This window comes from Nyctereutes procyonoides, unplaced genomic scaffold (assembly GCF_905146905.1).
Source record: "Nyctereutes procyonoides isolate TBG_1078 unplaced genomic scaffold, NYPRO_anot_genome, whole genome shotgun sequence".
NCBI lineage: Eukaryota > Metazoa > Chordata > Mammalia > Carnivora > Canidae > Nyctereutes > Nyctereutes procyonoides.
Genome location: NW_026575140.1, coordinates 58,881,258 through 58,903,901, shown reverse-complemented (window position 1 = coordinate 58,903,901; position 22,644 = coordinate 58,881,258). Strand labels below are relative to the sequence as shown.

Sequence of the window (22,644 nt, the reverse complement as noted above, 5' to 3'; positions counted from 1 at the left end):
ACCTACATCTTAAAGATTCCCATGTATTACAAGCAAATTGAGAGTTTATGAGCATTTTAATAACACTTAAAAAAAAAAAGATTTTATTTGACAGAGAGAACACAAGCAGGGGGAAGGGCAGAGGGAGAAGCAGACTCCAGGCTGAGCAGGGAGCCCGATGTGGAGCTTCCAGGACCCTGAGATCATGACCTGAGCTGAAGGCAGACGCTCAACCAACTGAGCCACCCAGACGTCCCTTAATGGCACTTTTTAGACATAAATCATTTTTTACATCATTTATTGCAAAATAAATTTATTTATTCAAAGCAAGTATGCAATTGCCTTTATACTAGAGCAAATCAGGAAATCAAAACACAATTGCTATCATCAAATCTTAATCTTCAGAGAACAACATCTCCACGAGATTGGCCTGAAGACACTCAGATTCCACCAGTTTTTGAGGCTGTAAGAGAAGAACAGTCTAATCTTACCTGACAGCTACAAAACTGTTATCGGGAGGGAATGTGGTGTTCCACCTGGAGTGACACAAATCTCACAGCAGAGAACTTACCGCCTTTCAAAAACTATCAACTAGTTGTAACAAGTCTTATGAAATAGTTAAGCTACTTGGCTCTGCATACTAAGACAAGAGACAGCAAGCCCAGTGCTATTCCCTCCCCTCAGCTCTCTAATTTAGAATGCCAGGGCCATGGCTAAACTTTCAATGAGGATTCTGGGTAAAATGGGAAACAAGTACTGTGCTAGTGTAAGAAATGAGGTGTTAACCACCATTCTGAGCAGTGAGCGGCACTTAGAGAATTTTAAAATGGAGTGCCTTTTACAAAGCATGAAGATCAAATGTTTAGATATTTGCATTATTAATAGTCTATTGGAATTAGCCCCAGGGATGGACAGCCAGTCTGTGTATTTTTAATGCACTCTGAACACCAATGTGATATTTGAGATGAAACGCCAAGATCTTTTCAAATTTGAATCCAGAACAAAGAGTTCTGATGTGGTGAATTGTAGCCCCAGCATGATGAAAACAAAGACACTTACTGTTCCATATTTAAGTAGTGTAGGCACTGCTGTTACTTTCAGGTTTTTTCTGAAATCATTATTTGGATCTTTCCAACTGTTTTGAAAAGAAAAAGTGATCATGGTTTCTTGTAGGTTACTTAATATTTGATATATTCCCACATTTAGTCTTTTAGTAATCACTGTTTTTGTTGTAAACATCAAACCTTGAGGGTTATGACTTTGGGACTATGCACAGTTTTTTTTTCTTTTTTTAAAGATTTATTCATGAGAAACAGAGGCAGAGACAGGCAGAGGGAGAAGTGGGCTCCTCACAGGAGCCAGAGGATCACGACCCCAGCAGAAGGCAGAAGCTCAACTGCTGAGCCACCCAGGCGTCCTCACGTCTTTTAAAGCGTGACTATGATCGGGATCCCTGGGTGGCGCAGCGGTTTGGCGCCTGCCTTTGGCCCAGGGCGCGATCCTGGAGACCCGGGATCGAGTCCCACGTCGGGCTCCCGGTGCATGGAGCCTGCTTCTCCCTCTGCCTGTGTCTCTGCCTCTCTCTCTGTGACTATCATAAATAAATAAAAATTAAAAAAAAAAAAGCGTGACTATGATCTAAAATAAACGTAGACTGCTAAGTTCTGAACTAATACTAAGCCAAATTCATTGACGTCACCTGTAACATAGCAGCTAAATGCTCAAAATTTGTAGATTCACTTCTAATGGCACGACTTTCCCCACTCCTGAGGACCCTCCCGCCTAAGTCTGCAAAGGTCCAGAGCCATGTCTGGGAAGTAAAGGGAAGGCATGCACACTTACTAAGGTCTCTCTCCCACTTGGCAGTAAATGAACACACATCCTTCACTAATATGCTTCAGCCCCTCTCGCACCACAGGCTCAGCTTGGAAAACAAAACAAAAAAGGTATAAATAATTACATATGAGCTGTGGAACGTGGCACAGAGAAATGACATCTGGGTGAGTAGGCAGGCTTGCACCTGCCCTGAGAGCAGCAGTACCCGTGCCCGAGCGTCCTGAGCGCCCTGGAGAGGCAGGATGGCTGATTCACAGGCATGGAGTGCCGGGGGGGGGGGGGGACGACACACCAGCAGGGCTAGGGAACCAAGGAGCTGGATGGGGTGCGGGGGTGGGGGGAGCAGGGCTAGGGGCCGGGGTGCTGGACGGGGTGTTGGGGTGGAGCGGGAAGGCGGGGGTGGGGGGCAGCAGGGCTAGGGGCCGGGGTGCTGGACGGGGTGTTGGGGTGGAGCGGGAAGGCGGGGGTGGGGGGAGCAGGGCTAGGGGCCGGGGTGCTGGACGGGGTGTTGGGGTGGAGCGGGAAGGCGGGGGTGGGGGGAGCAGGGCTAGGGGCCGGGGTGCTGGACGGGGTGTTGGGGTGGAGCGGGAAGGCGGGGGTGGGGGGAGCAGGGCTAGGGGCCGGGGTGCTGGACGGGGTGTTGGGGTGGAGCGGGAAGGCGGGGGTGGGGGGAGCAGGGCTAGGGGCCGGGGTGCTGGACGGGGTGTTGGGGTGGAGCGGGAAGGCGGGGGTGGGGGGCAGCAGGGCTAGGGGCCGGGGTGCTGGACGGGGTGTTGGGGTGGAGCGGGAAGGCGGGGGTGGGGGGCAGCAGGGCTAGGGGCCGGGGTGCTGGACGGGGTGTTGGGGTGGAGCGGGAAGGCGGGGGTGGGGGGCAGCAGGGCTAGGGGCCGGGGTGCTGGACGGGGTGTTGGGGTGGAGCGGGAAGGCGGGGGTGGGGGGCAGCAGGGCTAGGGGCCGGGGTGCTGGACGGGGTGTTGGGGTGGAGCGGGAAGGCGGGGGTGGGGGGCAGCAGGGCTAGGGGCCGGGGTGCTGGACGGGGTGTTGGGGTGGAGCGGGAAGGCGGGGGTGGGGGGAGCGGGGCTAGGGGCCTGGGGTGCTGGACGGGGTGTTGGGGTGGAGCGGGAAGGCGGGGGTGGGGGGAGCAGGGCTAGGGGCCGGGGTGCTGGACGGGGTGTTGGGGTGGAGCGGGAAGGCGGGGGTGGGGGGAGCAGGGCTAGGGGCCGGGGTGCTGGACGGGGTGTTGGGGTGGAGCGGGAAGGCGGGGGTGGGGGGAGCAGGGCTAGGGGCCGGGGTGCTGGACGGGGTGTTGGGGTGGAGCGGGAAGGCGGGGGTGGGGGGCAGCAGGGCTAGGGGCCGGGGTGCTGGACGGGGTGTTGGGGTGGAGCGGGAAGGCGGGGGTGGGGGGAGCAGGGCTAGGGGCCGGGGTGCTGGACGGGGTGTTGGGGTGGAGCGGGAAGGCGGGGGTGGGGGGCAGCAGGGCTAGGGGCCGGGGTGCTGGACGGGCTGGAGCGGGGGGAGCAGGAGGACTAGCCACGGGCGCCCCCGCCCCCTGCCTCACCCTGCACGCAGTCGGGGCACCAGCTCCTGCCCCCGGCGTCTTTGGAGCCGGTGAAGTAGGCGAAGATGGTCTTGCCGTGGTGCTGCTCCACCGCCCGGCTGAACTCCTCGAAGCCGGACACGCTCACCTCCTCGCAGCCCGCCATCTGGACAGCGCGCCGCGCTGGGCAGGCCGGGACCCCGAGAGGCTGGGGCTCCGGGCGGGACAGCCTGCCGGGCGGGGCGCGGCTGCTTCCGGCGGGGTCGACAGCAGGGGCGGGGCTGGCAGCAGGGGCGGGGGCTGGTGGGGGCGGGGGGGCAGCAGGGGCGGGGCCTGAGGGGGCGGGGCCGGCAGCAGGGGCGGGGGGACCGGCAGCAGGGACGGGGCCGACGGGGCCGACGGGGTCGGCGGGGGCGGGGCGGGCAGCAGGGGCGGGGCTGACGGCAGGGGCGGTCCGCGGCGCTACGGAGGCCTCAGGCAGCCATACGGCGTCGGCGTTGCCCCTGTGCGCCCGTCTCTCCACGCCCCCGGCGCCGGCCCTACGCTGATAGCCGAGTCTCTGCCCCAGCCGCCCCGGCCCCGGCCCCGGCCCCGGCCGCGGCCCCATGAGCGGTGGCTGCCCGGCCCGCCGCCACGCCGCCCGGGGACCCCTGGCTGGCTCGAGAGCCCTAACGGCTCCCAGGCCGCCCCGCGCCCGTTGCTATGGCGACCGGGCGAGCGGCCGGAAGCTCGGCCTAGCGGGTTCCCAGGCGGCCTCCCGGTAGCCGCCGCGCCGCAGGCAGGTGGGCTCGGGCCGGGACTGGGGGGTTCCGGGAGGTCGCGCCGGGAGCCGCGCCCCGGGCGCTGGGGACGCCGAGCCGCCCGAGCACCGCGCTCCTGCCGCGTGTGGGGGTCCCCGGGGCGGGGTCGGGGCGGCGGCGGCGGCGGCGGCGGCGGGGTGCGTGCGCGCGTGCGGCCGGGGAGGCGGTAGGGGAGCGCGCGGGCCTGCGGCCATGAGCGGGGCGGCCGGCCGCTGCGTGGGGCCCAGCCGGCCGGGGCGGGGGCGCGGGCAGCCGTGGGGGAGGCGGTGCCCCGCGGGGACGCCGCGAGGCCGGGGAGCGGGCCGTCGTGCCCGGGGCGCCGCGTGGGAGGCGCGCTGCGTGAGCGCGGACAGGCCGCCCGGCTTCGGGCAGCGGCCGGGGACGGGGGCCGCGGCGGGGGCCGGGGGGCCGGTGGCGGCGGGGAGCCCTGGCGCCGCAGCCCCCGTAGCGGGGGCCCCGGGGGTCGTGTGGGTGGACGGCGCGGTTGGGGAGCCCCAGGTGGTGGGGCCGGTGGGGTCGGTGTGGGTGACCGGGGCCGGGGGGGAGGCGGAGAGGGAGGGGGCGGCGGGCCCGAGCCCCCGGGGCTGCGAGAGGAAGGGGCGGCCGGGCTCCGCGGGCCCCGAGAGCATCCTGGAACTGTGGCTAAAGGTGCAGGCCGTGCGGGCGGCCTCGGGGTGCGGGGCGGGCAGCAGGGTGCAGCTCCACCCGGTGCCGGTGGAGGGCCCGCTCGAAAGGGGCATCCCGGGCCGGGCTTCCTGGGTGGAGACAAGCCGCGCTGGCCTCACGGGGCCCTGGGTGAAGGGGCAGGCTGCGGTGGCCCCCCGGGCACCAGGACTGTCCGCCGCTCCTGGGCCAGGGGCTGGCTGGTGCGGGCAGCAACAGGCTGTGGGGCTGCTCCCTGGGGGTGTGCCCACCACCCTGGCCACCAGTTGTGGGCTTGTCCCCCACATGCTGGGGAGGGGGCAGGCTGTGGGGGTGCCCCGGGCCACTGGGTGGCCTGAGGCCATGCAGAGAGAGGTGGGCTGTCCATGGGACAGGGGGCAGTCGGCGCTGGTGCCCAGGGCGTTAGCTGGAGAGGCAGTCTGCGGGGACACCCCAGGCCTGTGGGGAAGTGGACAGGCTGCAAGGGTGCCCCATGCCGTGGGGGCACCCAGAGGCTTGGAAGGGGAAGCCACCCCTGCGGGTGCCCTGGACATGTGGCGGAGGATGCAGGCTGCGGAAGAGATGGGCTCCGGGGTTGTTCCTGGCATATGGGGCACTGGACAACCGGTTGGGGTGCCTTGTGCTACGGTGGAGGAAACCAGATGTGGGGGTGACCCAGGATTCAGGGACAGAGAACAGACTGTGTGGGTAGAGACAGGCTCCGGAGGTGATCCAGGGCCCTGGGCAGCCATCCACGCTGCAGAGATGTGTGGTCGTGCCACACAGGAGGTGGGCTCTGGGGGTGCTCCGGGCCCATGGGGGGTAGGGCCGGGAATGGGGAAGGACACCGGCTGTGGGAGCGTGCCAGGTCTGTGGGGGGCTGAGCAGCCGGTGGGGGTGTCCCAGGCTGTACTGCTGCCAGGAGCTCTGGGGGAACAGGCAGGCTATGGGGGCACCGCAGGCCCGTGGGAGAGGCAGCAGGCCCTGGGGGTGCCTCCGGCTGACGCGGTGCCCGGGGTCCCCCAGGGGGACACAGGCAACGGGAACGTTGTGGGCCTATGGGAAAGGAGGCAGGCTGTGGGGGAACAGGACGCCCTGGCCACGGCTTTGGAGGTACCCGGGGCTGAGGATCAGGAGGCTGGCTGTGGCAACATGTCCTGTCTGTGCAGGAGAAGACAGTTTGTGGGCTCGTCTGGCCCCCAGGGGATGCCCGAGGCCACAGTTTTGCCCAAGCACAGGTGTGCCCTGGCTAGGGTACCTGCAGCGGTAGGTGTGCCTGGGCCTGGCAGGGGGCCTGCCGCCGTGTGGGTGTCTGGCCCTGCGTGTCGGGAAGGCAGCTCCAGTGAGGTCTGGAACCTGTGGTCAAGGGTTCATGACGCTGCGGGACCCGTGGCCCCTGGGGGACTGTGGTCTGTGGGTGAGGATGCTGGTTCTGCAGCTTTCCCCAGGCCATGGGGAAGGAGGCAGGCTCTTGGGGTCCCTGCAGCACCAGGGCTGGTTGGGGAGGAGACAGGCCCCGGAGATGTCCTGAGATCCTGGGCAAGGAGGCCGAGCACCAGGGCTCCTGCGGCTGCTGAGCCACCTGCAGCTGCTGGGGAACCTGATTCTCTAGGGGTGGAGGCCGGCTCCGGGGCGTTCTCAGGCCTGCCTGGGCGGAGGCTGACTGCGGGGGTGTCCGCAGCAGGCGGGGTGCCCATGGCCCCCAGGACACTGAGGCCTGCCTGGGAGGAGTGCACTTCCGCAGGTGTCGCAGGCCTGTGGGGGCAGAGGGAGGCAGTGCCAGGACACACAGACACCTGGGCTCCCACAGGGCAGGGGGTGCCCAGCACCATCAGGATGCCAGGGCCCAGGGGGGACAGGCTGGGCCCAGGGGTGCCCTCAGGCTTATTAGGGAGACAGGCTGCTGAGGTGCCTGTGATGCTGGCTGATGCTGACTCTAGGGATGCCTCAGGGGCGTGGGGACAGAGAGGGGTGACGGAGGTACCTGCTACTGTGGGGGCTGCAGGACCCGTGGACGGAACGGTCGGTGCCGAAGGCCTGTGGAGGAGAGCCAGCGGGTCAGCCACTGAGGCTGCGCGGGTGCCCGTGTCTCTGGGGGTGCTCGCGGCTGTAGGGGTTCCTACAATGGGGCGTGTGCCTGCTGCCGTGTGGGTGACAGGGTGTGTGGAGGAAGAAGGGGCCTCGGGGGAAGAGGCTGGGGCCCCGAGTCTGGAGCTGCCTGGGGAGAGCCAGGCAGCGGGGGTGTCTCCCTCCCGCAGCTACAGAACTGGGTCGTGGAACAGCAGGAGGCCTGACCGGGGAGAGCCCGAGCTGGAGAGTGGGGGTACCGGGTCAGGGCCTGGGACCATACTGGGGGCAGCCCCGGGTTTGAGGCTGGAGGGAGGCCGTGGCCGATTGAGGGGTCACCCGCAGCAGGGTGGTGGTGGGGCCCCTGGAAGAGAGCTGTGTGTGGGAGGACAGGTTGAGGGGGGCCTCCCAGTAGTGTAGGGAACAGGTGGGGGGGCCTGGGCTCTGGGGGAGGGGGCTTTGGGGGGAGGTGTGGCCTGGCTCATGGACGGGGGCACAGGCTGCAGGGGCATCCCTAGGATGGCAGAGGTGCTTCACAGAGATGTCCTGGGGCCGTCAGTCACAAACAGGGAGGTGTCCTGGCGCCCAGGGGAGGGGACAGGCTGCAAAGAGGGGTGTCTCCCGCATTTGTACAGGGGGCCGCGTGGGGGTGGGTGTCCCTGGACCATGTGCACGTGTGTATGTGTGGTGTCACTCGAGGTCTCCTGAGGCGGGGTCACCGGGCGTGTCCTAGTAGATAGTGGGTTATGAGGCCTTGGGCTCCAGGGGATGACCTGCAGATGCCCTGGCCCACTCTATGCCCTCTCTGCGCTGCCATCTCCGCTCACTGTCACCCTGTCGCCTGGCCTGCCCGCCTTCCCGGCATCAGGGCCCGAGGTGAAGGGAGTCTTGAACGGCCGTCCTTATGTTCCAGCATGTGTTTCTGTCTCGAAGCAAATCCAGTCTGCAAACCTTGGGTTTATTCAAGCTGAAGTGAGGCGTTTATCTCTAAGATCTGGCTGTTCCCCGTTGACTTACTGTAGGATTGTTTGACAGAACAAATACTCCCGTACATTTAAAACTAATCAGTTTGTGGAAAACCAGCTGAATTCAACAAGTGTTGAGTTAAAGCGTCTGCCATGCTCAAAATATCAGAGGAGAGCAAGACAGGCCCTTACCGCCCACGAGCCTTGTCTAGCCGGGACGATGGCACTTATCCCCGTTACCTGGGTAGGTGACCAGGTGAGGCGAGAAAGTGACCTGCATGTGCTGACTGCACGGGTGACTTGGTGTCTGGGGGGCCCTGGTGTGAGCATAGAAGGCCCGCCATCCCTCAGCCCGTGGTGGGCGGGGCCTCTAACTAGTTAGTGGCTCCCCCACCCTGCGGGCCTAGGCGAGTGGGCATGCTGAGCCCGCAGGCTGGAACCCGGGCTACCCGCTCCACCTGGCAGTTAGGGCTTGTGACCTCCATTAGGGCTTGTGGACTCGGACCCCTGCCCTCCTGGGGCCCTTGAGATCTGGGATTTGGAGCCACCCAACATGGGGTCGTTAGACTGGCATGCCCTAGTTCTCAGGAGGATTTCTAAAGCGAGGGCACTTCTGTAGGTGGAGGACGCTGCCCTGGACCTGTCCTGGGGCCCTCGCTGCTTGGCGGGAGGCTGCCGCACGCGCTCGCCACTCTGTCCCCATCTTTCTCCCTGCGCTGGAACGTGTTGTCCTGATGGCCACTTTCTCTCATTTCAGGCGATGACCGTGGGAGAGCAGTGCTGGCCGGCAGTGAGGCTCCCAGCAGCAGCCCCTGCGCCCTGACGGCATGGGCCCGGGCAGGCCGGCCTCAGCCTGTGCCCACCTGGTGCCCAGCGTCCAGGTGGACGGGAGGACTGAGCCCCACATGCGTCAGACCCAGGTACTTCTGTTTGTGTCTTTGCATTTTTCTCATGAGATGTCTTGAACAAAAGCTGGAACAAGAGGACAGTGAACACCTATGAAACTAGCTTTGAGTGGTAGCAGTTGTCAACGGTCTGTCCCGCTTTCCTCTCAGGTGTTTGCAGGACCACATCCTGATGTCTGGGGTCGATGTTTCAGAGCACTCGGTGCTTTACCGTAGTCCCTAGAGTAAACTCTGCTACATAACCATTTCTATACCTAGCGAAAAGGACAAAATTAGTTCCCTGATATTACCCGGAGGCCAGTTTTCCTTTGGCGCTGCCCTGTTGCTGCCCAAGTGTGTTTTTCCCCAGCACCGAATTTATGACAATGTCGGTACCTCAGTGTTGAGTTCCATGTGAACACCAAGATCCTGCCACGAGCTCCCGGTGTTTGCTTCACTGTGTGTCTGACCCTGAGCCCAACGTCGGGGGCAGACACGAGCCCCCTGCCCGCCTCACATGCGCGTCTCCTGTTAGATTCTGGTCTTGGAGCTCATTCTTAGGCTACGTCAGGACGTACACATGTGGTCGTGTTTGCTGAGTTTATACACACGTATGCACATGTGTCACTCATTCCTATATCAGGGCAGAGGTCTTGTCCGTTGCTCTAGAAAGTTCTCCCATGCCCCTTCCTACCTTTCAGAGGCCAGCATCATCGTGGTTTCCCCGCCATGCATTTGATTCTGTGTGTTCCCAGCGCTCCTGTGAGTGCTACCACACCCAGCTGCTCTCCTGGGTCAGGCCTCATTCGGTGGGCGTAATGTGCTGCCGCTCTGCCCACGCTGATTTCTGGCGAGGGGCACCGTCCCCTGGTGGAGCCGGGCTGGCTGGTGTATTCTTGGTCGCTGTGATGCAGCTGCCATGAGGCCCTGGTACACCTCTGGGTAATCGTGAAGTGGAGTCTCTGGGTCATGGGTGGGTGTGTGTTCAGGCTTCAGCGAGCCCGAGGGCGTTTTTCCTGGGGCCCTGCAGATGGTGAGCCAGTATAGCACTTGTTCGCTGCTCTGCCAGCCTGGGGTCTTTGCTCTTTTTCTTTTTCTTTTTTTTTTTTTTTTTAAAGATTTTATTCATGAGAGACAGAGAGAGGCAGAGACATAGGCAGAGGGAGAAGCAGACTCTATGCAGGGAGCCCGATGCGGGACCTGATCCCAGGACCCCGGGGTCATGCCCTGAGCCAAAGGCAGACACTCAACCACTGAGCTCCCCAGGCGTTCCTAGAAATAGTTTTTGACATGGTTTGAGATGGACATGAAAGCACAGCAGCGTTGCCCCGAGCTCCTGGGTGCGCATCTCTCCCCTGTGTGTCTCCATGTGCGCTCACATGCACACCCCTGCACATGCACATGCATGGTCTAACCGGGAAGCTGTAACTTGCAGGCGTGATGCCTCTGTGCTGCTGAGCACATGGTATCTTGTACCAGAAGCACTTCTGTGACATGACCCTAATGACAGGAGCTGGCGAGTCCCTGTTGAGGTGGTGCCACCATGGCCGTGCAGGCCTCACTCAGATATCCTGGGGTGTACCAACATGTCCTATACGGGGAAGGGATCCCAGGTCACCTCGAGGCGAGCTGTGTGTTTGTTTCGTTCAATCGGAGACTCTGACATTCTTGAAACATATGGGTGGGTATTTCACAGGTTCTGTCAGTCTGGGCTTCCTGAGGTGTCTCATGTACCCCTGACAAGAAAACTGCGCAGAACAATGCTGAGCCCTTGTGCGTCAGGAGGTGCCCGCTGCGGCCCTTGTTCTACTCTCAGCGGCCCTTGTTCTACTCTCAGCGGGACAGCCCTCCTCGCGCCCCCCCCCCAGCCTCCCCTGCGCACTTGCTGACGCTTCTCCCCTTGTGGCTGCAAGCATGCATCCTCCTGACCCTGTTACCGTGCTGACCAACTGATGGACTAGATGAGTGTTCGTGGATAATGGATTTAACATTTATTAGAGAGAGAGAGAAAACACGACAGGGGGAGGCAGAGGGAGAAGCAGGCCCCCTGCTGAGCTGGGAGCCCCATGCCAGACTGGATCCCAGGACCCTGAGGTCATGACCTGAGATGAAGGCAGACGCTTCACCGATGGAGCTCCTCCAGGCATCCCTTCTGTTGTGGATAATTTTTGCCTGAATCAGTTTTCTGTTCTGCTGGGGCACTGCTGGCCCCCTACCCCCACCCCTGACACACCCCAGCCCCCACACCCCTGCCCCTCTGCACACCCCCATGCACCCCCATTCCCTGCACCCCCCACCCCCACATACCCACCTCCCCCACACCCCCCCGCACCCCACATGCCCTCGCTCCCGCCCCCCCATCCCTTGCACCCCATCCCTTGCACCCCCCCCCCCACCTAGTCTTGCCGTCACTGGTGTCCTTTGTTTTTTTTGCATGAGTGATGAGATGCCATGAGTGATGAGATGCCGTGTGGTCTCCCAGGAGAAATCCCTCCCACTTTCCAAGGCCGGTACCTCACACATTCTGTCTGCACTTGGGCTTCTCCTCACAGGGGTTTGTTCCAGAAACCCCCACAGGTCACAGAGGTGCCCATGGAGGTCTACCTTGCGGAGGGCTCCTGGGGGCATGCAGCTTGGCTGCTCAGCCGCTCCCACGGGGCCTGCAGGTTCCTTCTGGAGCATGAGGACCCTGGGGATGCCCCGGGACGTGCTGCCTGTAGCCCCCACCCCAGCCTCACCAGCAGCGTGGCCATGCCTGTACTTGATGCCGGCCTGGTGCTGGGCAGGGCGTATGTAATTTGTATGTTTACAAGATTGACCAATGTTCCATATGTTAAAGGACCACGTTTATATCTTTTTTTTTTTGTAAACAGTCTACTTATGGATTTTCCCATTTTCTATTGAGTTTTGGTCTCTTTTTATGTTGATTTTAAACATTTCTTTATATAGAGAGCTGTTTGTATTTACAAATTTTTTTCAAATTTCAGTTCTTTGGCTTTGTTTATGGTGTTTCTAATCATGAAAAAAAAAAAACCCACCACAGGCCTGTTGTTTTTAAAATTTTATTTTAGGGGTACCTGGGTGGCTTACTTAGGCATCTGCCTTCAGCTCAGGTCATGATCTCTGGGTCCTGGAATGGAGTCGCGCACCGGGCTCCCTGCTCAGCACAGAGTTTGCTCCGCCCCTGCTCCTCTCCCCCTGCTTGTATGTGCACATGTATGCTCTCTCTCTTTCTCTCTCTCTTTCTGTCTGAAATTAAAAAAAAAATTCATATTTTAATGGAGCAAAATTTATCACTCTCTAGTTTCATTGCAAATGGATTTTGAGTTGGAGTTAGAAAGCCTTTCTATAGCTGGGCTGAAGAGGAATCCTCCCATACATGATTTTTCCACTGCTTATATCACCCCCTCAGGTATTTTGGTTATTTTTACTTTTGGAGGATAAACCTTCTCCCAGTAAAGCTGGGAGTCTCGTCCTGCCTGTAAGTCTGTGCCCTTCAGATGGCATTGCTTCCAGTGAGGTTTTTGACTTCTTTGTTTCTGAAATACCTTCCTGAAGTTTTACCACAGTGTCTCATTTTAAACTGACCCTTTGTCCTATGACCTAAAGCACCTCTGTCCTGAGGGCAGGAGGCTGTCCTGGGGGTTAGGGCAGGTGACCATGGGCTGGCTGTGGGGCCTACAGATGTAAACTCCTTTGTTCCCTTGCCATAGTCATCCCACAACAGGTACTTCACCTTAAAGAAAGACTCTAAAGAGAAAAATGCCGAAGACTTGAAGGTATTAATTGAAGTAATATTTCTATTAGTGGAAAACTGGAATCCTCTAAATGTTTAACGAGGTTATCGCCAGGCTAAGCATGAAAAGGCCATTGGTGGGATTTTGGGAAATGCCACTGTGAAAATGATAGACTCTGAAACATGCTTCTGTTCCCTGAGAAAAAACAAACCAAACCTCCTATCTTTCATGATTGAAACTGACGAACCTGAGGCCTGAGTGGGAAAGTGATGGACTGCGGGCGCGGGGCGCAGGGCGTGGTGCCGCCGGCAGGTGCACAGCCTGGTCGCCGGCGGGTCCTGTGTGGTGGGGCCGGGGGCAGCATCGGCAGAGCTTCTGGCAGGCCGCGCTGTCCCTGCCACCGCCGATGGCGTGAGCCAGTGCAGTTGGTAATGGGGATGAGGTGCCCACAGGTTACTACAGGCAGGAGGGTGGGATGGGGCCTGGTGATGTGGGAGGAGCCGGGACATGTGACTGGCTGCCTCCATCCGTGTGAATCAGGAGCAAGTGTTAGCCCTGACGGTGGGGCGGCAGGGTTGGGAGCTTGGCCGTAGGCATCTGCCATTGTGCAGTGTGTTCTCGTTCTAACTTGCTCTTGCATTGTTTTTTTAATTTAAAGAACCAGCTGCAGTTTAATCGGAGTGTTCCCACGCATTCCAGCAACTTGGCAGTCCGCTATTCTTGCCCACATGCGATCAGAATTGAAAAACTGAGGCACTCGTACACCGAGTCGCACCATCATCAGGATCTGGGTTTTAGGGACGGTCCTGATGTCAGCGGCTCTGCTTCCTTCTCCATCATCTCAGAGGAGAGGCTCAGCTTTGCCGTCCACCTGGCCAAGAGAGATGTGAAGCGCAGGCACTTTGAGGAGCATGTGAAGCAACACCATCTCAGCAGGGAGCCGCAGGTCTCCCAGGCATGGGGACCCCACAAGCACAGCGTGCCTGAGCATAGGACGCAGAGGAAGGAGTTGAGTAGCCGGGAGACGTGTCTGTGTGGCTGCCAGCCATCCCCGGTGGGAGCTTCATGCTCAGGCGCTAAGGTATATCTGCACACGCCTCGTCCCACATTGTCCTGGCCAGCCGAGCTGCACTCGCCCCCCACCTGTGACCCAGGGCTGGAGCCACACACCAGGACAGGCAGCCACCATTGCCTGCTGGAGGTCCAGCGACTCCAGAAGGAACTGAACACCTGTATCCAGAAAATGGAAGAAGTAGCTCAGAGAGGTGAGACACACTGGATTCCTTACTTGGAAGAGCTGCCTGGGGAGAGGCATAGTTCCAGCACATTCCTTTGGGACCCCGCCCACTCCAGTCCCATACGCACTGTAATGGGGTGAGCTCATAGTCCACGAGGCAGGAGGACTTTGACTCTGCCTGGAGTCTGTCTTCCTGAGGAGCCAGCCCCGCCCTGGCCCCCCGAGTCGGCAGAGGCACCTGACATAGTCGCGTCCTATAGGTTGGGGCACTGGTTGGTGAGGCCTGGTGGCCAGGTACCTGCTATCTGAGCCTCTGGTCTTGTGGGTCCTGATAGCATTTTATTCTGTAATGTTTCCTGTTTTATTAGTTCTTCTGGCAAAATTATTTTTAATTTGCTCCAAATAGAGCATAACATGTGCATGTTCAGGTAATGCCAGTAACGTGGTGGCATTTGCCTGGAGCTTGGGGCATGAGGGGACATCTGACCCCCAGGCACAGGGGAGGTTGCTTGGTCATCCCATATGGGCCCCCATGAGTGCTCTGGAGGCCCTGTACTGCTCTGGGAGTAGAGAACCCACCTTGTGGGGAGTCTGGGGCTAGACCAGCAGGTGGGGGGACAGAGGAGCCAAGCTTCCCGATTGGGGAGTGGGGGAGCCACGACTGGGATGACACGGGGTCTGTCATGAGCCTCTGCACTTGGGATATGTGGGGCAAGGTGTGGCGCCCTACAGAGCTAGCCGTGGTTGGATGACGTAGAACAGAAGCAGGTTGGTGAGGCTGTGGTGGCCCGGGAAATAGGACTTGTCCTGAGCTTCCAAGCAGCCAGCGGAAGGGGGACCTGCGATGGGGGTGGAATTCACCATGTGTATGACAAAGCTGTACGTATGGAAGGCCCCTCTCCGTGGCTGTCCTGACGAGTGTGCTGTGTGGCACCATGGGCATCACAGTGAGGGCACGGCTGCTCGGGATGGTTGCTGTGTGTCCCCGGCGCCCCTGATGAAGCCTTGCTGTCAGGAGCTGTGCCCTGAGGGTGGGGCCTGACGCAGGGTATAGGGAGCTCGCGGTTAGGTGCCCTATCGTTTATTTTATTCTTTAAGATTTTGTGTATTTATCTTAGAGAGCGAGCAGGTGTGCACCTGCAGAGGAGGGGGTGGGGTGGAGGGAGCTCAACAGACCCCCTCCCGAGTTCGGAGCTCCCTCCCACGGCCCTGAGATCAGGACCCGAGCTGAAATCAGGAGTCAGACACTTAGACTGACCTACCCCAGTGTCCCTTGTGTGTTTATTTTTTAGTTTAAAATTTCGTTTTGTCAGAAATCCATAGTTCTAACCTATAGCAGAAACGTTGCAAACCCACCGCCACAGCGCCGGGCACTTTGCTGCGGCCCCTCTGCGGACGTGCCCCCTGCGCTCTCAGGTGCTGCTCTGTAGATGGCTCGTCGCAGAACCACCAGCAGGGTCCTTAGTGGAACCCTGCCCAAGCCAGCATCCCACATGACCCACATGTGTGGTGCCAGAGTGTGTCAATGCCGTGCAGCCCCAGCGAGACAGAAGCTGTGTGGTTTGTGGGCGCCCATGAGGGGGTGTGTGTAGCCACAACTCAGATTTCAGAGTTTTGCTTTTCTCAAAATTCTTTTCATCATTTGGCCTCTAAATGAGTAAATATTAAGTATTTGAATCATAAAATATATTTGCATTAACAAAACATGGCTTTTGTCTGACTTGCATTCTGGGGTTTTATGTAGGAGCTTGTTTTGGATAAAGGTATTTGAAAACCACTCCCCCAGGAATGGATGCCCGCATGCCCCTCAGACTCTCCCAGTAACAATTTCTTTGTGTGTTTTGAAAACGTGGAGCACCCATGTATACACGTGTGTGCTTCCTGGCAGACATAGGAAGGCTTTGCACACTCAAGCAGTCTTAATGTGTAAGAAAGAATTACTCTTTTGGATTCAAGATAAGAAAGTATCAAAGAAACGTCCCAGAATATAAAATAGGCCAGTAAAGGGTTTTTGAAAAAATAGAGAGCATTACAGGTTTTGGCTCAATATAAAGAATTTTAGGGGCATCCGGATGGCTTTGTCGGTGAAGCATCTGCCTGCGTCTCAGGTCATGATTTTGGGGTCATGGGGTGGAGTCCCTTGTCAGGCTCCCTGCTCTGCGGAGCATCTGCTTCTCCCTCTGTGGCTCCCCCTGCTCATGCTCGCTCTCTCTGTCAAATAAATAAATAAAACCTTTGAGGTATATGGATTTCAGTGGTAAGGTGCTTCTTGGTGGTGTAGGCCGACTGCTGGGGACTGGTTCTGGGACTCCACCCATGGTGGGAGCGTAGCCTGAGGTTCTTGCATCTCTTCCGTCTGTGAGCCACACATGGGCCTGTTCCTTCCTCGTTTCGTGGCTCGTGGAAGTTTTTTTTTGTGGGAGCCCCAATTTTTTTTTTAAATAAAACTAGAGATCTTCCACTGTGTTATGTCTTGCAATGACTGAATTTTTCATGTGATTATGTGGCACCTAATCCACTTTTGGGGAAACACTTTTCAGATAGAACGGAAGAAGCTTTGGATCCAGATGAGGAGCGGCGCGTCCGCATCAGGAGGCAGGAGCAAGCTGTGCGCTCGGCCCGGATGCTGTATGTGCTGCAGCAGCAGGTACGGGGGTGGGGACCAAGGGCGGGGGCGGGGCAGCGGTATGGGTGGGTACCGCACAGAACCTCAGTGTCCCCTGTCTCAGCCTCGCGGCCCGCTGTGTCCTATGTGTCTTGTGTTCATGAGGCTGCATTTCCTGAACACGAGCACAGGTGATTTTTTTTCTTCCTGTCTGCCTTTGTGGTGTTTGTGACCTATTTCATGGCTGACTCGCATTCTTTAGTTGCAGAGATGCTTGTAAATGTGCATTTGAACTGCGATGCCTCCTCCTGAGTTGGCCTCTGACTCACTTCCCGTCACCTGAGTCACATATCGGCTTTGTTGCTTGAACCGAAAACTCAACATTTTTGTCTCAAAGAAGGTGCCTGCTTTAGCTGTAGCTCTGTGTTCTCGTGGGGGGTGTTTCCATCCTCGCTCCACACTGGCTGTGGAGGTGGTTCTGGAACACGCCCTCGCGTGCCTGGGGAGCGCTGTGCTCTGTCACCACCTTGACCCTAAAGTTGGGGACTGTTTTGGGTGCATGAGGGTACAGCCTGGTCTCGTTTCAGGTGACTTGACTTAAATAGTGTTATGCTTGGACAAGACATGCTGTGTCCTTTCCTATGGAGAAGATAGTGGACGGGGCTGAAGTCTCCACTTTTTCCTCTTTACCACACAGGTGAAGGAGATCCAGGAGGAGTTGGATAAGTTGAGCCCACAGAAGATCAGACACACCAAGAAGGTAGGACGCGGTTCAGTTTGTCATAAGCTGCCCTTGCGGTGTTTGTGGGACATGTGCGCGGGTTCTCTGCTCCACCATGTGCTCAGAGCACATGGATGTGTGTCCCTGGTGCACGTGCACGGTGAACGTCCTTAATGGGGGGGGGGGGTCGCCCTCCAGGGAACAGAAGGTAGATTCTGCTGGTGTGAGAAGTGGGCGGGAGGGAGGGAAGGACCATTTGTCACCAGAAAGCTGTTACGCACTCGCATTCCCTCATCGTGGGGCGGTTTCATGGTGGAGCACTGTCCAGGAAGAAGACAGGTTGCGAGTGCCCGTGGGGGGTTCATGTGCAGAAGTTCTGACTGTGGAATGACCCCCCCCCCCGCCCCGTTCTTTCCAGTCGTGGGCGATGTCACGGCTGGCCGCTGCCCACCGAGGAGCTATCCGGGCCTTACAGGTGCTGGTCACCCAGCTTACCGACCGCGGGGAGCACCCCGTCCCTGCGCGGTGCAGGGAGCTGGGAAGCCTCATCCGCCAGCTCTCACTCTGCTCCGCCAGGCTGGACGCAGACCCCTCTGTGCCCGACGTGGTTGTGGACATCTTGCGGCAAATTGAGGTACGAACTGGACGCCAGGTTTCGTTAAACGTGCCTTGTTTCCAAGCAGGGAAGTGATGTTTGCTGTCTGGTTTCGCTGGGATCTGTGAGGAAGACAAGACAGCGTGGCTGCCTGGTGACGCGAGCTCCATGGAGGATGGAGGAAGCGCTCTGTTTTTCACTTGCTGCTTTTGTATTCTATTCTGTAACGCTGCACGTCAAGTCGTGTGAGAACGGGCGGCTTGGGAATGGAATGGGCGTTGACCCCTGGCCGGGTCCGCAGGAGTGGTGCTGGCCAGGACACTCCACTCCCTGGCCGTGCCCGTGAGGGTTCACAGGAAGGCAGCAGCACCCTCTGCAGGTAGCGCCTTGATGTGCGTGCGCTCCAGGTGGAGTTTTGGGAAGAGGTGCTTAGAGACTTAGGACAGCTTGTAGCTTTGTGCTGTGGGCCGGCAGGTACTGGCCTGGACAAGATGGCAGGAGCAGGATGCCCCACTCTGCCCTTCTGCCACCCTGCGGTGCCATCACATTGTCCTCACACTCTCCCATTGCTCCCTCCCCAGAGTTGGCTCCCTCCACCCATCCACAGGGACTCCGGAGGACAGTACGCTGGGGGATACCTCAGGGTGACTGTACCGTTAAGCAGCCTTGGTGGCCCCCACGACCCCTCCACCTTGAGTATCGCCAGCCTGATGGGTGTGGTTTGCGGGGACACCGGGCATGGGGAACTCACCACAGGAGAGCTGTGGGGGTGCACACCTTCCGACAGCGTGGCTGGTCATGCAGTGCTTTTTAAACTTTCTTGTCAGACACGTTTTGGGCATGGCGATCTGTTCAGAGGGTGTGTCTTCGCCGTCCTGGGGAGGCCCCGGGGGGCTTCCGGTCCCTTCCCAGATCCGAGCAGGAGCACTGGAATGTGACGCTTCTTCACGTGTCTGTCTACCCCACTTTGGAAAACACTCAGTAACCCGGGACGCTCCTTGAGTCCTGCTGACGAGCTTCCTGTCCCACAGCTTGACGTCCTTCTGCTGCACTGCCACCCCGAGAGCCCCTAGGGCTGCGTTCAGTCGTCCTCAGCAAGTGTGGAGCGGCTGCAGGCCAGGCCCTCAGTGTGCGGATGAGTGAGGGGCCATGCAGGGAGGAAATGACCACAGCCCTAGAGACGTATGCTACACGTGAACCTTGTGCTTGAGCTTACGAGATTTTTTTACTGAGAGTTAAGATGCTTGTGAAGCCCATGGGATCAGGTTCCAAAGACCGTGTGAGTTATAACATGCGGTGGATTTGGATGCCTGTGAAGTACTTCTGTTCTTCATCTCCGTGCCCCTGGCTTCAGTGAGTGGGCTGCAGGACAAAGTGTGCAGGATTCCATTCAGTGGGTAGATGCCCTAAATAAGGTTTTCAGGCTGAATGACATGCCGCTGGCTGTTGGATGACGCAGCTGTGTGACCACATATTCACGTGGGACCTGGTTTCTGGGTTTTGTGCAGGCTCTGGAATCCCTCCTGGAAAAGAAGCTGTCGCCAAAGAAGGTAAAGACATGTTCAACGGACCTGCGGCGCAAGTTTCCTGTGGGCAGCCATGGGGCCTCGGAGAGACGGCACAGCCCTTCGCCGCAGAGCCAGAGGAGGCCCCTCGTGGCGAAGGAGACACTTCCGCAGGAAGCCACGGGGTCTTCGGGCACCAGGAAGCTCTCCGCTGGTAGGTACCTGGATGGTCTGAGGCAGGAGCTGGGTTCTCACGTTCACTGCACTGAGGGGGCAGGGCCTAAGCCCAGCCCATAGCAGGTGCACTGGAGCCCAGAGAAGCCAGTGGCAACCAAAATGTGTCCTGGGGCGGGAGGGTGGAGGGTCCCCTACAGAGGAGGGCGGGTGATGTCAGGTTCTTTCTTCCCCCATCCTGGTGTTGAGGTCACCCAGGGGAGATTTCCTCAAGGGCTGGTGGTTAGAACTCTGCCTCTGAAGGCTCTGTATGTAGATGTCAGCGCCGGGTGCACATGCAGACACACGGGAGCACACACAGGGGCACATGCAGATAAACGGGCATGTGTGTTTCCCTGGCATGGGGAGTAGGTAATCTCTTGTTCCCCCAGAACTGGAGGGTTAGCCGCTGTATGTTTAAGTCCCCCGCTCCCGTGCCCCCTGTCTTCTCCCCGTACCCTCATGGGTGTTTGGGCTCCCCCTGCACTCTGGACCTCTTCCGCATCTGCGTTTATTGCAGGTATTTCGTCATTTGCTCCAGAAACCACGGGCAGATCCCTATGGTTTCCTCTTAACGTTGTACTTGAGTGTATAGAGATTTTTTACTGAGAGTTAAGACACTTGTGAAGCCCGTGGGATCAGGTTCTGTTTCAGGAGGTTGCTGTTCTCTTTGTTCTTCTTTTTCAAACTTCTGCTGATGGCGATTGCTGATCTTCAGAGGAATTTAGGAGTTCGTCAGGTTCCGGGTCAGGCGTGATGGGGGTGAGCCAGGCCTCCTGAGTTCACAGGCTGGACTGGGGAGGGTGGGGGGACCGCACTGTGCCCACCGTGGTCCCGTGCTGTTTCCCCCTGCAGGTGAAGGGACAGCATTCGGCGTAGAATTCCTGACTCTCAGATACTAGGGACCCCTAGACCCCCGGCTGGTTCTGCTCCATGTTTCTCATGTCATGGTTTTCATTGCGGCCTGAAGGGGATCTCTTTATCGCGTGTGGCAGTGGGTTAGAGCTCCTTCCAGTGTAGCCATGGTCCTGGCCCAGATCCCAGGTGGTGCCCACAGTCCTTCCCTTGGTTCTGAGACTGGGGTGCGCTGCTACGTTGCTGAGATCTTACATTTAATTGGCAGTATTTTAAAATCTCCTGTTGGTGCACGAATAACGATAGGTCTTGGTGTTTTGGATTTGATGAAATAATGAGATTTTGTTTGTTCTTGTGTTTTTCCAGATAGATGAGATCACCCACAAATAAGTTCTGCTTCTCTCTTTGCAGTTCTGTACCTTTTCTTTTTTCTTTCTTTACTGATGTGGTTCAGAGTAACACTGGCTGACAGCTGTAGTGAGGGCATCACTCCCACCAGATGTAATAGATCCGTTTATATGCAACACCTGCTCTTGGGGAGGGGCATATCCGAGTGCAGAGTCAGAAATGTTCTTGTATCGTCTCCTAATCTTTTAGATTTTCTTTTTGTCTGCTTTTTCCTTTCTTTTTTGTTAAAGTGATGGAGATGTGCGTTGACAGTGACTTGAAATTGTTTTTAAGATTTTAATATTGGACTTTTAATGTGCCAATGGTGTTGGGGTGGATGAATCCAGTAACCTAATGTTCCTTTTTCATTTTTTTAAAAAAGATGTTATTTATTTATTCATGAGAAACACAGAGACAGAGGCAGAGACACACGCGGAGGGAGAAGCAGGCTCCCTGCAGGGAGCCCGATGCAGGACTCCATCCCTGTGACTCCAGGATCACACCCTGGGCCGAAGGTGGCGCTAAACCGCTGAGCCACCTGAGCTACCCTAACATTCCTTTTTCAGCTGGAGTAGAACATAGAGGTGGAAAGTGTGCACAATGTAAGTTGAGAGCTCAGGCTGTCATCAGAAGATGACATCTGTGAAACCACTACGTAGGTCAAGAGGTAGAGCATTAGAAGCTCCCAGAAATCCCCTCTTCCCATCTCCCTGCCTCACCTCCATCCCCAGATTAATGGTTATTCTGATTGTTTATGCCGTACTTTGGTTTTTGCCAGATTTAAGACTTTACTAAGCTTTATAAAACTAGAATTGCATATGATGTACCGCTTTGGGACTGGCCACTTTCACCTCCTGTTCTGTGGGAGGTGTGTTTGTGGAGCCGTTCACTGCCGCATTCCACTGTGTGAACCTACACCGGTTCTGGCATCTTCATGAGTGTGTTTTTCCCGCTTTGGGGCGATGGCAGACAAAGCCTCGGTTTTCACCGTGTCTCTGGCCGGCGTGAGTCGGGTCGTAGTGGATGCGTTTGTTCAGCTGTAGCAGGTACAGACTTTTCGAAGTGGTCTGACCGGTTAGATGCCGACCAGCAGCGGACGTGAGCCTCCGCTACACATCCTAGCTGGCACTTGCCGTTACCAGTCTTAGTGAGTTTGGCTGCCTGCTCAGTGTGTAAACTATCATTCTGGTTAGTTTTTTTTTTTTTTTTTTAAGATTCATTTATTTATTTTAGAGAGAGAGAGCGAGAGGAGGCAGGAGGGAGCAGGGGGAGGGTAGGGAATCCAGGAAGACTGCACTGAGCATGGACACAACATGGGGTTGGATCCCGCGACTCTGAGGCCATGACCTGAGCTGGAACCAAGGGTCGGATGCTTACCTGAGGGGCCACCCAGGTGCCCTGATTGTTGCTCTGGCTTCCTTTCACGTCTGTGCTTGTGTAACGGGGTGAGTATTTGCAGGTGTTTATAGGCCACTTGCCACCTTTTGGAAAGTGCTCGCTCCAGTCTCCTGCCCTCTCGCCCACCTCTTTCACATTCTCCTCCTTGTTCTTTTCTTCCTTCCTCTCTCTTTTTTTTAAAATTGGTTAGCAGTTCTTCTTTTGGGGGGGGTTTGTGTGTGTGGACCTAGTCAGTGTGTGTGCTGGAAACCGTCAAGTGAGATGGCGCTGGTTAGATGTTGCCCTGGGATCTCCAGGGAAGCAGAGGGGTGGTTTCACCATGTCCCACATCACCATCTTTTCCCGGAAGTGTCCTTGCGTCTCTCCTTATGTCTGGTTTAAGCCTTTCCCAGTGCCAAAGTTAGTAAAACGTGCTCCCGTGTGTTTCCTTGAGGACTTGCATCTGAAATGATGATTATTTCCCCAAACTGACAACATGTGCTGCTCTTGCCGTACATGGTGTGTCCGCAATCAGTTTCCAGGCCCAGGTTCTCTGCTGCTGGTCTCGGCTGGGCCGGGGTGCATGCGCCGTCGTTACTATGACTCTTGACTGGGACGCTTGGCCCCTGGTTCTCCCAGAATGCCTTTGTTGACCTTGACCCTTGGCACGTCCACAGAAATTTTAGGATCAGGATATGATTC

At 57.7% G+C, this 22,644-nt stretch overlaps 3 protein-coding genes across 7 annotated transcripts in view; 2 read left to right on the top strand and 1 right to left on the bottom strand.

The window, feature by feature from the left end:
* Positions 1 to 260: 260 nt before the first annotated feature.
* TXNDC17 (thioredoxin domain containing 17) lies at positions 261 to 3,628 on the bottom strand. The gene is made up of 4 exons (XM_055307149.1): positions 3,374 to 3,628; positions 1,822 to 1,903; positions 1,039 to 1,114; positions 261 to 442 (listed from the first exon to the last, which is right to left on the bottom strand). The coding sequence occupies exons 1-4, from the start codon at positions 3,516 to 3,518 to the stop codon at positions 374 to 376; spliced, it is 372 nt and encodes a 123-aa protein (XP_055163124.1). The 5' UTR covers positions 3,519 to 3,628; the 3' UTR covers positions 261 to 373.
* Positions 3,629 to 3,829: 201 nt separating this feature from the next.
* Positions 3,830 to 22,644, top strand: part of KIAA0753 (KIAA0753 ortholog) — a 44,912-nt gene continuing 26,097 nt past the window's right edge. For 2 of the 5 annotated variants that reach the window (XM_055307146.1, XM_055307143.1), the window contains exons 1-7: positions 7,353 to 8,082; positions 8,584 to 8,746; positions 13,106 to 13,712; positions 16,225 to 16,331; positions 16,987 to 17,049; positions 17,429 to 17,644; positions 19,114 to 19,324. In XM_055307146.1, the coding sequence (XP_055163121.1) occupies positions 8,654 to 8,746; positions 13,106 to 13,712; positions 16,225 to 16,331; positions 16,987 to 17,049; positions 17,429 to 17,644; positions 19,114 to 19,324 (1,297 nt within the window). In that variant the 5' untranslated portion in view covers positions 7,353 to 8,082; positions 8,584 to 8,653. Of the gene's footprint in view, positions 4,135 to 7,351; positions 8,083 to 8,583; positions 8,747 to 13,105; positions 13,713 to 16,224; positions 16,332 to 16,986; positions 17,050 to 17,428; positions 17,645 to 19,113; positions 19,325 to 22,644 lie in introns of those variants that run through there. The other 3 variants (XM_055307144.1, XM_055307147.1, XM_055307145.1) reach the window with 3 other exon arrangements.
* On the top strand, positions 4,345 to 7,281 carry LOC129496905 (collagen alpha-1(I) chain). The gene has a single exon (XM_055305263.1). It carries the CDS (start codon positions 4,345 to 4,347, stop codon positions 7,279 to 7,281), a length of 2,937 nt encoding a protein of 978 aa, XP_055161238.1.